Source organism: Balaenoptera physalus (genome assembly GCF_965194825.1).
Source record: "Balaenoptera physalus genome assembly, chromosome: 16".
Lineage (NCBI taxonomy): Eukaryota > Metazoa > Chordata > Mammalia > Artiodactyla > Balaenopteridae > Balaenoptera > Balaenoptera physalus.
The window spans coordinates 75321754-75335184 of NC_138898.1; the positions used below are offsets into that span (position 1 = coordinate 75321754).

The following is a 13431-nucleotide window of genomic DNA, read 5'->3' on the forward strand; positions in this document are numbered from 1 at the left end:
CCACGCTGCATCTGTCGCTCGTCTTTCTCAACACACTGATGGCGGCAAGGTTTCCCTTTCCTCAGGCCATGTCATTTGCATCTTTCCTTTGGAAAACCCCTCGTGAGAGAGAGCGAGCCTGCACAGTGGTTAAGAATCTGGACTCTTCTGCCCGAGCTGGTGTGGGAACCTGGGCAAGCTGGTCAACCTCCCTCAGCCTCCACTGACTCGCCCGCAAACCAGGGCTGATGAGAAAGAATGTCAGCCTCGTGGGGCTGGGGGAGAGAGGCAGGAGAAAAAGCAGGTAAAGGATGGGGCACAGGGCAGTCTGAGCTTCATGGTCCAAGGGACCACTTGGAATTCGTTTCACCAGATCTTTATGCATTTCCCATAGTTCTAGAGTTTTTTCCAGACTCAGAATTTCTATTTTTATTAAAATCCCTTCAGCTCATACTTGCCTTTTTTTTTTTTGGCTGTGCTACTCAGCTTGCAGGATCATAGTTCCCCAACCAGGGATCAAACCCGGGCCCCCTGCAGTGGGAGCGTGGAGTCTTAACCACTGGACCACCAGGGAAGTAAGTCCCTCTTACTTGCTATTTTTGAGGATATTGTTCCAGAGCACAAGGCAGCTGAAGTCAAAGCAGAAGGGGCTAGAGTGAGACTGGCCAGCAGACTCACGCAGGTGAACGTGGCCTGTCACTCCATCTGGGCTGCCACCTCGGTTACCTGCAACTGCCCTGGAGGAGTCGCTGTCCTGTTGATGACGGCCCCTGACCCCTGGGTGCAGGGTTTTCTTTCCAGGAACAAAAGGGAGGAGAAATACAACCGGCCAGATCACTGCTCGTGCTCTCAAACACACAAAGTTGTAGGCATTTTACACACACAAAAACATGCGGCGTGCACTAAGGTCAGCATTTCCACACAAAGGAACCACGCAGTTCTTCTGTGTCAATGATCCAGGAAGGGCTCCACCTTAGCATGAAAAGTGCCTTAATTTAGACATTCTGAAGTTCCAAAAAGGAAGAAAGGAAGGACAGAATCTTTACTGAGTACCTGGGATGGGCCAGGCACTGTGTTAGGTCCTTTCAGAGGCTATTTTACTTAACCATCGTGTGAATTCTGCAAGTTATTATCACCGTTTTAAGAAATAGGAAACTGAAGCTCAGAGGGCTCAAGTGATCTAAGTGGCCTTGGACCCAGCAAGTGGCCTTCCTTCCACACTAGGCCACATGGTTGGGCCTGAATTTCACATTTCTACCAGAAAGCACTGTTCCTTGTAAAGGAAAAGCCAGAGCGGCTGTGACGTAGAACCAACAGCCCGTGTGTCTCACATTCCCAATGAAACATCTCATCTGCCTCCTAGCAGAGTGGTACCCTCAACTGTGATCAACCAGGGAGGGAAAAAAAGCAACAAATGAGCCCCAGGACAGACTTCCTCTTAAAGGGTCACAGACAAAGGGACAGTCCTACTAGTAAGCCAAGCGGAAGTTATGTAAATTCAGTGTGTTACCCCCTTCACTCCACCAGCACACACACACACACACACACACACACACACACACACACACACACACACACACACACACACACACACACACACACACACACACACACACACACACACACACACACACACACACACACACACACACACACACACACACACACACACACACACACACACACACACACACACACACACACACGCCCCTGAATGGGGCTGGGCTGGTCAGTCATTCAGATAGTCTGGGAAACTGAAACTATAAGCAAGCCCATGGGACATTCTAAGGAGGTGACTGCCTTGGGTACCGGCAGGGAGGCCTAACCAGAGATGGAAGGACAGCATTCAGGGCGGCACCCAGAAGGACGGAGGCGGGTGCTGCAGCCCCCACCCAGGGCGATGGAGCGGGTGAAAAGTATGGGCTCTGGAGTCAGTCTGTCTGGTGAGAACCTGCCTCTGCCTCTTACTGGCTGCATCAGCGTGGCTGAGTGATCCCACAGCCCTGTGCCTCAGGCTGCTCAGCTATGAAATGGGGACAAGAATAGCATCTTCCTCACAGAGTCTCGGGACAGTGCTTGCTACTGCTTTATCACTACTGTTATCACCACCACAACCTCGCAAAAACAGAGCTTGGGGGCTCCAGTGTCAGACGGAGTCACCGGTGTTGAAAATGTCAGGAGGCTGCTTGGGGCCTTTCATTCAATTTCACAGCATTTATTCTGTGATGGGCCTAGAACACATAAAGAAGGACAAGACAGGGTTCCCACCCCTGCAAAGGGTTGTGCCTGAGAGAGAGGCCAGGGAGCCTCGGACAGGGTGATTAGGCTTCACACAGGCCCGGGCGTGAACTCCGGCTCTACCATGAGCGAGCTGTGAACCTGAGCCTCAGGCTTCTCATCTACAAGGCGGGGATAAGTCTACAACGTGTCTAGACTAACCTGGAAGTAAGGACTAAGGGAGTGAATGAGTTAAGTGCTCAGGGTACGCTATCCAGCTTGGATGGCTACAGAGAAATCGGCTACAATGCGCTCAGGGCTCTGCTTCCAAAACCCACAGAGCTGGCAAACAAAAAGACTACGCAGGGGAAGGGAGAGAGGAGGGGCCATTTGGGTGGGATATTAAAGGATCCGGAAGAAACTGTCTTGGCAGAAGAGGACAGGCATTCTATGCAGATGGAAGGGCACCAGCAAAGGCAGAGGTGGAAAAGGACTGGCCGTTTGGGAAGGGGTGCTGGTGGGAGAGCCAGGAATGAGGATGAGAACGAAGAGGAGATTGCAGATGATTGCAGATGGTCTCCAGCCGAGCAGAGGTTTTATTTTTCATTCTGCAGGCATGACGGGAAGATACCGGGGGGTGTGGAAGAGGGGCTGATGGAGGGGTCTCCTGCCCCCGGCCACCCAGGCCGCCTTCACCTTCACCTTAAGAGCCACACTTTTCTGTGCTCACTCCCCTACCAGCACGTCCCAGCTCTGTGACCTTAGGCAAGTGATCTGTGCTTTAGTTGCTTATCAGTGAAGAGTAGCACTGAGAAGATGGGGTGATAAAGGGATCAGAGTCAAAGAACTAACACTTGGCTCAGTGTCCCTCCACGGTTCTTCCGCCCTGCGTCCCCCAAGGCACAAAATGGCTAACAAAGTGCGGAATCTCCCCTAGCCCCTTCCTCTTTTTCACGCCCTAAGACAAGCCATCAGAGTCAGAGGTCTCTCTGACTAACTGTGCAAGGCAGCGCGGGTCCTGACAGTGGCACACATGGGGGCTCACACAGGTTTAGGAAACTGTGGGAACGGCCTCGGTCTAGAGGTTCAGTCATCCTTCAATATCTGGTGCGAGTACCACCTCCCGGACCCTCTGGACAGATCACTTAGGTCCCCAAAGCTCTTAGAGCGTGACCGACAGGCAGAACTTTCTCTAGGTCTCCAAGCTGGGCGCTGTTCAAGGATGAAACCTCACCACACAGACACCTCTCAGTCACTTTACTGGCCCCCTGAACGTCTCTGTGGCCAGGCTGCTCACCTGTAGGCCAGCCCTGTGCTCACAGGTCCCAGCACTTGCCTTCGGGCTCTTCCAAGCATGGGGAGCCTTCCCTTCTCATCCCTCAATCATACCACAGAAAGTTCTCAAAGGACAATGTCGCCAGTCCCTCACCTCCGAGTCACATCTGCTGTTGTCTGTCCCCGTCTCATTCTCCAGAATTCTGCCCCAGACCTCACCGCCCTTTCCCCCGTTGCCAGCCTGCTCCTTCCAGCCCACAGACCAGGCAGGCCCATCTTCCTGCTCAGGGGGGTCGATGGAGCGGCCAGCAGGCTTGAGCCCCTGTTCCCTCCTGGGGGGGACACAGAGGAAAGGACTGTTTTCCCACAAGGGCACCCTCCAGGTGCCTGTGCCCCCTCAACCCCAGTGAAGTCACCCAAGGCCCAGAATTTATGCCACTGAGGATTCTACCACTTTCTCTACTCTTTTAAGTTCCTGCCTTTAATAGTTTTTTGCCATATTAAAAGGTCTATTTTATTTATCTTAATTATTGAGAGTAATTATCTTCATATTTTAGCTAGAGTCCTTTAATCAATCTTGTCACTTTTAACTTAGAGAAATCTCGCTATTTTTAACTGTTTGACCTGTTTTCCCCTGGAGCACCATTCATTTTCTAGGCTTTAAACTTTCCTGACAATCTTCTATTCTTTTCATGTTTATGCTCGCCCTTTATCCTGTGTTTCTGATCTTCATTCTTTTTAATTCTGGTTTTCTGGTTTCAAAGCTCTTTTAAACCTTTATATTTATTTTATTGTATTTTAATCCTTCTTAGTATGGCTCATGTCTCTTTTTTCTTAGCTTCTATACTTTAATCCTACTGTAACATTCTAAATGTCCCCTTCTGCCATTTTAATGACCATAATTTAGTTTGCTGTACCCTGTTTTAAGTGTTTGTTGGATTTGGTTTTCAATTTTATTGTAATTTTAACAGCTTTATTGAGATACAATTCATACACCACACAATTCACCTGTTTAAACTATACAAGTCAGTGGTTTTTTAGTATATTCACAAGTATGTGCACCCATCACAAGTCAGTTCTAGAACATTTTCGTCACCTCAAATCCTTTAGCTATCACCCCTCTGTGCCCCCAGCCCAGCCCTAAGCACTCACTAATCTACTGTCCTATTCTGGACTCACCCCTAAATGGAATCCCATAGTCATGGCCTTTTGTGATTGGCTTCTTTTTCCATTGAATGATCATGGCACCCTGGCTGAAAAGTCAGTTGACCACAGATGTGTGGGTTTATTTCTGGACTCTCAATTCTATTCCATCAGTCTCTAATTCTATCCTTGTGCCAGTACCATGCTGTCTGGATTACTGTTGCTTTGTAGTAAGTTTTGAAATTACAATGTGTGAGTCCTCTTACTGGATTCTTCTTTTTCAGGATTGTTTTAGCTTTCTACATACCCTCTAATTCCATATGAATTTTAGAATTAGTTTATTGATTTCCACAAAGAAATCAGCTGGGATTCTTATAGGAATTGCGTGGAATCTGAAGATCAGTTTGGGGAGTACTGACATCTTAACAATGTTAAGTCTTCTGATCTATGAACAGGGGATATTTTCCCATTTACTTAGATCTTAAGTCTCTGTCAATATTTTGTAGTTTTCAGAGTATATGTTTTGTACTTGTTTTGTTAAATTTATTCCTAAGTATTTTATTCTTTTTGATACTATTGTGAACAGAATTGTTTTCTTAATTTCATTTTTGGACTGTTCATTACAAGGGTAAAGAAATATAACTGATTTTTGTATATTGATCTTGTCCTGCTACCTTGTTGAACTTGTTTTTCATTTTTGAAAAGTCACAGGGCAACAGTTTGGGGGAAGAGTACACACCATAAGAAGGGAGGTACAGACACTAGAACCACCCCATCCTCTTCACAGTTGGACTCACCTTGCCACTGAACCTGGGAAACCCGCTAAATGCCTGTCTCAGTCATTAGCCCCAGGGAGCACAACTTCTGTCTTCCGACTGTGATCCTTTTCTGAGGGATTACAAAGTTAACTTCTATTTCTCTTTCTTTCTGTCCTCAGCACAATTTAATAAACACAGAATGACTGCTGAACACTTGAAGAAAATAATCCAAATTTGCAAAACACATCAGTTTAGGTGACTGTTTTCATTACCAAGATATTTTTGCCTTTTGCAAAAAAGATCACTGCAGCTTTCTGTAACACATTTGAAATATGCCCGAAATCCAAACTCTTTGTTTATGGCCTTTTACAAACACTCATATATATCCAGGCGCACCTGTAAATTTACATGAAGCAATACGTCATCTTTATTTATTATTTAAGTCTTGTCTACTCCATAAGAGCTTGGAGGGAAGGTTTTATGTTAATTTTGCAAACTGGGAAGACACAGCTCAAGGCAAGAAAAGACTAAAAAGCTGTGCATTCATCCCTTGTCTCCTGCGCGAGGAAAGTCACACCTAATTAAATTAAATTGGCTAAACATTTACTTAGCACCTACTCTGCTCCCAGCAGACAATGCACAGACATTAAGGACAGAAAGTATGTGAGGGGTGCGGCCGCCACCCTCAAGGAGGGTGGCTTAGTTGGGAATAAGTCACACAGATAAATAGCTGAGACACAGCGTGGCAGGCCTGTCCATGAGCCTAAACAGCTGAGAGGTGGTGACAAGACCACGCGGGGATAAGATGAGCCTCCTGAACAGTCAGGAATGGGCTCACTGCGCGTGTGCGTGACAATCTAAAAATGCTGTCATCTCATCGTCGTAGGTATTTGCCCTCTTAATCTCACCACTGACACCCTCAGTACCCAGTCTCTGAGCCGTGCTGATCCTTCTTCCCAGCACTGGGCCTCCAGAAAACTAGGACCACTCATGGTGTGATGAGGACACCGCTTCAAGGGTTAGGCAGACGACATACCCAGACTGAAGCCAGCTGCGGGTTAAACAGCAGCTGAATAAACGGGGAAGGTGAATGGGGGAAGGTGGGTTCCCTCAACAGGGGGTGGCACATCTCTCTGCCTCACCAACTGCTATTAAAGAAATGCAGTCCAACGTTGCCTAGTTTTATTTTTACAGAAAAGTTGAAAGGCTGACTTTGTAGGTGAAATTTCTGATTTTTAAATGCCAACAACTACAATTAAAACAAACACCACGAGGCCAACAAAATACACTGCCAGATGTGGCCCAAAGGCCCTGCTCTGTGTACACTGTCGCCTGTAAGCTCCACGACACTCTGGAAAGATATATATTATTATTCCAGATAATCCTGATGAGGAAGCGGAGGCAGAGAGAGGTCAAAACTTGCTGAAGGACTCCCCAACAGGAAGTGACAGGACAAGAATTCTAACCCAGGGGCTTCCCTGGTGGCGCAGTGGTTAGGAATCCGCCTGCCAATGCAGTGGACACGGGTTCGTGCCCCAGTCCGGGAAGATCCCACATGCCGCGGAGCGGCTAGGCCCGCGAGCCACAACTACTGAGCCTGCGCGTCTGGAGCCTGTGCGCCGCAACAGGAGAGGCTGCGACAGTGAGGCCCGCGCACCGCGATGAAGAGTGGCCCCCGCTCTCCGCAACTGGAGAAAGCCCTTGCACAGAAACGAAGACCCAACACAGCCAAAAGTAAATAAGTAGATAAATAAATTTATATTTAAAAAAAAAGAATTCTAACCCAGGCTGTCTTACATCAAAAGGCCATTCAGGTGTGATAGTCTCAAGGGGCTACTTTGAATTTCCAAGGACCTCAAGCCGTGGAGAAGCCCAGCAAAAAAAGTTATTTAAGGCTATTTCTTTCTTAATTTCTCTTTACTCTAAAAAAATTACTCATCTGCTTATTTTTAATGCCTTTCTTTCAATAGGTCAGGAAATAAGAATGTTTATTAGATTCGCAGGTCATGATATTTTAAGCATTCAGATAATCATATTTCCAAGTCAAATGTTAGGTGGGAATCCCCAGCACACCTCTCAGTTCCTGAAGCCTTTTCTTCCCTGCCTCAGGACCCAGCGGAACTTCCTGGTTTCCTGTCCACTTAAAGGCTGATGCTCTCCATCCCTTCCCCTGAGGAACTCCAGTCATTCAACCAGTCACACATCTACTCAGCACTTAAGACACTCAAAGATGAAGTCTGCTCTTGGGGGGCTTTCCTACCTCCAGGGGCTCCTGCCTTTTATACACCTGTTGTGTGGTAATATCTGTGTGTTACCATCTCCTCCACAAGACTTAGACACAGGGAAGCCAGACGGGGGGGCAGTGATTCCATCAACTAAATGAGGAAGCAAAGGAAGAGACACAGCTCCCTCAGACTGGCAGCTCGGTCACTCAGCAAGCATACCACCTCCCTCCTGCAGGCACCAAGCCAAGTATTGGGGACGCCGTGGTCTGTCCTCATCCAGGAAACATTCTCTGGAGCTGTTAGTGAGGCCAGTCTCCACAGGTTACTTGCTATGCCCACATAGTCAAGCACACAGGCCTTAAGCTTTTTAAAATTACACACCTTTTAGTTTTACTTGGCATTCATAACTTTTTTCCATTTGCTTGGTTTTCTCTGTACCCATATCGAATTCACACTCAGACTCTCTGCTAGCATACAAATTTCCCTTCACACATTCACAGGCACTAGGCAACTGATCCTTTGCATGGACTTCCGTCCCCCACCCCCCCCCCGTCTGTCATCATGATTTCCCTTCATCATCTCTCCAGGCTTTCCATTGTCCCCCCTCTTCCTGGACCCCATGCTTTCCTGTCTCTTGGCTTAGCCTGTCAGTTGGTGGTGTACATCCTCCTGTAGCTTCCTAAAAGGGAACTTGGGAGATTAGAGATGAATTGTTTCCAATCCACATGTATGAAAATGTGTGAGGTCCTTATTCTCACACCTCACTGATTGAAAGATTCCAGGGTGAAAGTCCATCCCCTTCAGAAAGTTGATGGTGTTGCTCCAAGCTCTCTAGCTTCCGTTACTACTGGGAAGTCTGATGTCTCCTCTCTGGAGGCTCTTCAAGCCCCAGACTTCTGAAGTCTCAGGCTGTTGGATCCTGGTGTGGGTTTCTTTATGTTCATCATGCTAGACATCTGCTAGGTCTTTTGATCTAGGACTTAACATCCTTCAGATCTGGGATAATTCCGTGTCATTCCCCGTCATCTCCTCCCCTGCACACACACTCCCTCCCCCTACTATGAACTTGAACTCCTACTGTGTGGACATTGGATCTTTTAGGCTCAGCTTCTTATTTTCAACTTAAACTCTCCTATTTCCATCCCTTTTGAGTTTCCGTTCTTTACAGGAGATTTTCTCAACTTTATCTCACTATCTTTCCTTCCACCAAATCTTTTATTGCAGTAGTCATATTTCTTTTATTTCCAAGAGCTCTTCTTTATTTTCCGCATGTCCCTCCTTTACAGCCTCTTGCTCTGGTTTCATGGATGCAGTACCTTCCTTCTCTCTCCTTTCCTTTTCTTCTGCTCCTCACTTTGTTTCTATTTCCTAAGTTAGTTTGTTTCTCTTACATTCATGTTAGAGTTCTCAAATGCTTGGCGAAACGTTAAAATTAAAAGTCCTGTGTTTTGCAGGGTCGGGAAGAGAAAGGGAGAGGCTGCCATTGTGTGGGCTTCCATGAAGCGTGAGCAGGCAGAGGCCGGCTATTTTGCTAGGAAACCCCTAAATTTCAGGATCTAGAAGACTCTTCTCTTGGACTGGTCAGTTTCTGCAGAAAAGAAGCCTCCAGCCTCTGGCCTTAGGGACTGTAAGCCTGGCTGCCAGTGTTTTAGGAGCCACAGGGGGAAAGGCAGTGAAGACTCCTACCTCATTGTGTATAGAGATTATCTCAGACCGCCTGTTATCAGCACTGGACCCCGTCCCCAGCTACATCTCATGTCTGAGAGTCTCAAAAGCCTCCAGTGCATCTTCTCTTGAGGTTAAGTCCAAGGAATGAGGAATCACTGGAGGTACTAACGAGGAAAGACTAACCCACGAAGTCCAGACCTCTGTCTTTGTGGGAAAGGGCTTGTTACCTGGCTATGCCAAGTAGGGGAGGGGACCTGGGGGTGCAATGGCTCTTCACAGACTATTAAACCAGTCCTCTTGTCTCTAGCCCCATCCAGACTGGTGCTTTCAGAGGTCCCTGGTTTATTTCAGGTTTGAGGTGTCCACTCTTGGCTACTGCCCTGCACAAGCATTTAGCTTTCCCAGTCTGCTCGGTCAGTTACCATTTGTACATCTGCCTTTGAGCACAAAAATGTAGACAACTCTCCCTGCCGTCACTTCCTGTCCTATTCTCTTTGTACTTGCAGGTTTATTCCTTTTATAGCCTATCATCACTAGGAAGGAGTTGGAAGAGTGCAGAAAAACACATCTATTCCTTCTGTCAACTTTTACTGAAAGCTCTGACCCTAAGATTTTTAAACAACTTTGGTTAATCAGGAGGGGTTAAACAGCATGGGATAAAAATCAAGAACTGAGAAAAATAAAGGACTAAGGAAGGTTTTTAAAGTTTCAGAGTCTATTGTCCCTAGTTTAACTTTCTTAGAAGGTTCAAATCCCACCTCCACCACTTCCTGATTGCTTAACCTCATGTAAGTTACTTAGCATCTCTTAACTTTAATTTTCTTACCTGTAAAATGGTAATGATACCACCTACCTTGCAGGGCTAGAAAATGCAATCATGCAACACACAGATCAGGTACTTAAAAAATACTGGCTTAATAAAAAGAAATGAAATGGAGGTATTTGTAATGAGGTGGATGGAGTTAGAGTCTGTCATACAGAGTGAAGTAAGTCAGAAAGAGAAAAACAAATACAGTATGCTAACACATATATACGGAATCTAAGGGGAAAAAAAAAAAAAAAAAAAAAGGCCATGAAGAACCTAGTGGCAAGACGGGAATAAAGACACAGACCTACTAGAGAATGGACTTGAGGATATGGGGAGGGGGTGGGGTGAGATGTGACAGGGTAAGAGAGTGTCATGGACATATATACACTACCAAATGTAAAATAGATAACTAGTGGGAAGCAGCCGCATAGCACAGGGAGATCAGCTCGGTGCTTTGTGACCATCTAGAGGGATGGGATGGGGAGGGTGGGAGGGAGGGAGATGCAAGAGGGAAGAGAAATGGGAACATATTGTATATGTATAACTGATTCACTTTGTTATAAAGCAGAAGCTAACACACCATTGTAAGGCAATTATACTTCAATAAAGATGTTAAAAAAAAAAAAAAAAAATACTGGCTTAGCATAAGAAGGAAAAGATAAATTTTGGTTTCTGGACACCAGGAATGGGAGATGTTAGAGGGACATCCATATAGAGATGTTTGCTGGGAGTCAGAATGGGTTTCATTCAGCAAACGTTTCCTGAGCGCTTTTTATATAGGAGGTCCTGAGCCAGGCGCTGAGGAACAGAGTTGAAAAAATAACGTGAAATCATCCTACCTCAGGGCAGAATGTGGTAAGAGGGACGGGCTGGCACTTAGAGGGGAGAAGTGAAAACTGTCCGTGCAGCCCGGGGAGGAACCGAGACTGCCTTTACCTTTCTTGGTCTTGCAAGGTCCACGTTCAGGGTGGATCTCTTGTAAGGGAAGAGGCACCACCTTGGCCAGCCCCGCGTTCAGCATGTACTGGTACAGACGCTTAAATGTCCTCTCGCACAGCCCCTGCAAAATTGAAATGCTGCTGTTAGGTAGAGCAAGGTGTTTGAAACTATTCGAGGGTCATGTAAACGAACAAGTGGGGACCTGAGTTAACTGATGATCTTGAATGAGGAAACACTGGAGGCACTAATGAGAAAATACTGCCAAGCTACCTTGTCCAGGGAACAAAATGAGTCTGCAGCAGCATATAAACCATCCTTTTGATTATGAGTGGGGAAAGAGATTTCCCTACAAAGATCCTTTGAAAGGATGCACCTGAAAGGGGTGAGAATGAGGCAGATGGGGGCAGCACTAGAAAATTTTCACTGTATACCTTTTCATATTGTTTTGGTTTTTTTTAAACAAGTAAGTGTATTATTAATTATTAATAGATATATACATACGTACACACACCTCTCACAGGCAGTGGAAGAGAAAAAATTAAATTTAAGAACTTTAAAAAAAATTTAGTCTATCTGTGAAGTTCCAACAAAATGAGGCCGAGTACCTCCACCCCATCACTCACATTTCTGCGAGGAGGCAACACAACCAAAATGACCCAAAGCGCCCCTAACTGTCGAGGTTACCAACGAGCAGCCTCCAGTGCAGGCCGTGTTTTTTCATCTACACGTTTTTTTTGAAAAAAGTAATTTACTTGCCAACATTGAAAAGTGAGAGAGTTCATGTTAAAAAAAACAGATTCTGGCTTCTCTTGAAAAACAGGGTTTGGCAACAAATCCTAGGCCTGTGGTTCCTCCCAGCAACAGCCAGCGGGAGGTGAGGACCAGCTGCTCCCTCCAGACAGGCACGCCCGACCCGGACGCCCTGGCCTTCTCTGCCCATCAGACCCCTTACACGGTGAGGCCGAAGGTCAGTTCCTGTTTATCACCATTTTTGTGCTGCTTTTCTCTCATGATAGTTAAGAGGAAAGGTGAATAATTCTTGAATCCATATTGATATAAAAAAAATTTTTTTTTTTTTTGCCCACGCCACGTGGCTTGCAGGATCTCAGTTCCCCAACCAGGGATTGAACCCGGGCCACAGCAGCGAAAGCATTGAATCCTAACCACTAAACCACCAGGGAACTCCCTCAAAAAATTATTTTACTCTTGGCCTGTTTTACTAATCCGTACCACCCTCCTGGCCACTACTAGCATTTGATTTTGCCACCTCTGGACAGACAGGCAGGTTACCACCTGAAAAGCAGGAGGCACTCGCGACTAAGAGTGGTTCATGGCACCTCCCAGGTTTCCTCTTACGCTCTGGGGGGGAGAGAGGCAGCATATGTCTGAGGGCTGCTGCCACCACCCACGTACGTGTGATCGCCTCTCGGAGGAGCCAGTACGCTAACTGCTGGGCAGCAGAACATATTGTTATCAAAGAAATACAGACAACTCACATATGGCTCATTTAACCTGCTGGCTGGTAAATGGCACCTCTTGTTAATCCAGCCGTGCCCCCAGCGTCATGGAAAGACCCTACGGAAACGCATCCATCAAAGCCTAGCCCTCAACATATGGCCCTGAGCCCTGGACCATCCTATGGGGGGCTGCCATCAAGGACTCACATCATCTGCCCAGAGGATGGAGGATGACACGGTCCTTCCCTTACGGGGGGGCCACCGTTGAGGACTCGCACGATCTGCCCAGTTAAAGAAAGGGGCCCTCCCCACTCCCCCCAAAAGTCAGCATCCATATTCACGGCGTCCACCTCATCCAGAGGTTAATTATTCACTAAATCCTGCTCAGCCTTCTCTGACCCCTATTTCCAGCTGCTGACTAAACATCACCAAGTCAAAGTCCCAGAAGATCTTCACACTCAATAAATCCTAAAATCAAATTTGCCATGTGCCTCAATCTCAGGCAAACTCATTCCTCTTTCTGAACTCTCTACTTTCATTGTACACTCATTCAACAAATCTGGGCTCAGCGTCTCCGCGGGCCAGGCCATCCCTCATGGTGGGGGGTGGCAGGCGCGGTCCCTGCCCTCAGGAGCCCGCCCTCCAGCTCTGGTCCACTCCAGGGAGGGGCTGCCACTCACGCTGGACGACAGAGTCCTTCTCCTTCGTTCCTCCCCACACCCGACACCCACACCCCGGCTTCAGTCACTCACCAAGTCCTGCTAGTGCCACCCCCCAAATGTCACCAACAATTCAAGCCGTCACCCACCCTACCTGAGGCCACAGCACCCACCTCCCCTCCCTGCCTCCAATCTCCTCCCCATCCATCAGTTCATTTCCCAAACGCTCAAACTGCAGTTTACCAGGCTAAAGGCTGAAACCCAAGTCCTCAGCCTGGCAATTGAGACCTTCCTTATCTGGCT

The 13431-nt window shown here is 47.1% G+C and overlaps 1 protein-coding gene across 9 annotated transcripts in view; it reads right to left on the minus strand.

The window, feature by feature from the left end:
- Nucleotides 1–13431, minus strand: part of GTF3C1 (general transcription factor IIIC subunit 1) — a 73400-nt gene that overhangs the window by 49915 nt on the left and 10054 nt on the right. For all 9 annotated transcript variants that reach the window (XR_014254672.1, XM_082429305.1, XM_082429303.1 and 6 more), the window contains one exon: nucleotides 11010–11133. Coding sequence is in view for 7 of the 9 variants with exons in the window: in XM_082429305.1 (XP_082285431.1) it covers nucleotides 11010–11133 (124 nt within the window). In the remaining 2 variants the exon portion in view is untranslated. Of the gene's footprint in view, nucleotides 1–11009; nucleotides 11134–13431 lie in introns of those variants that run through there.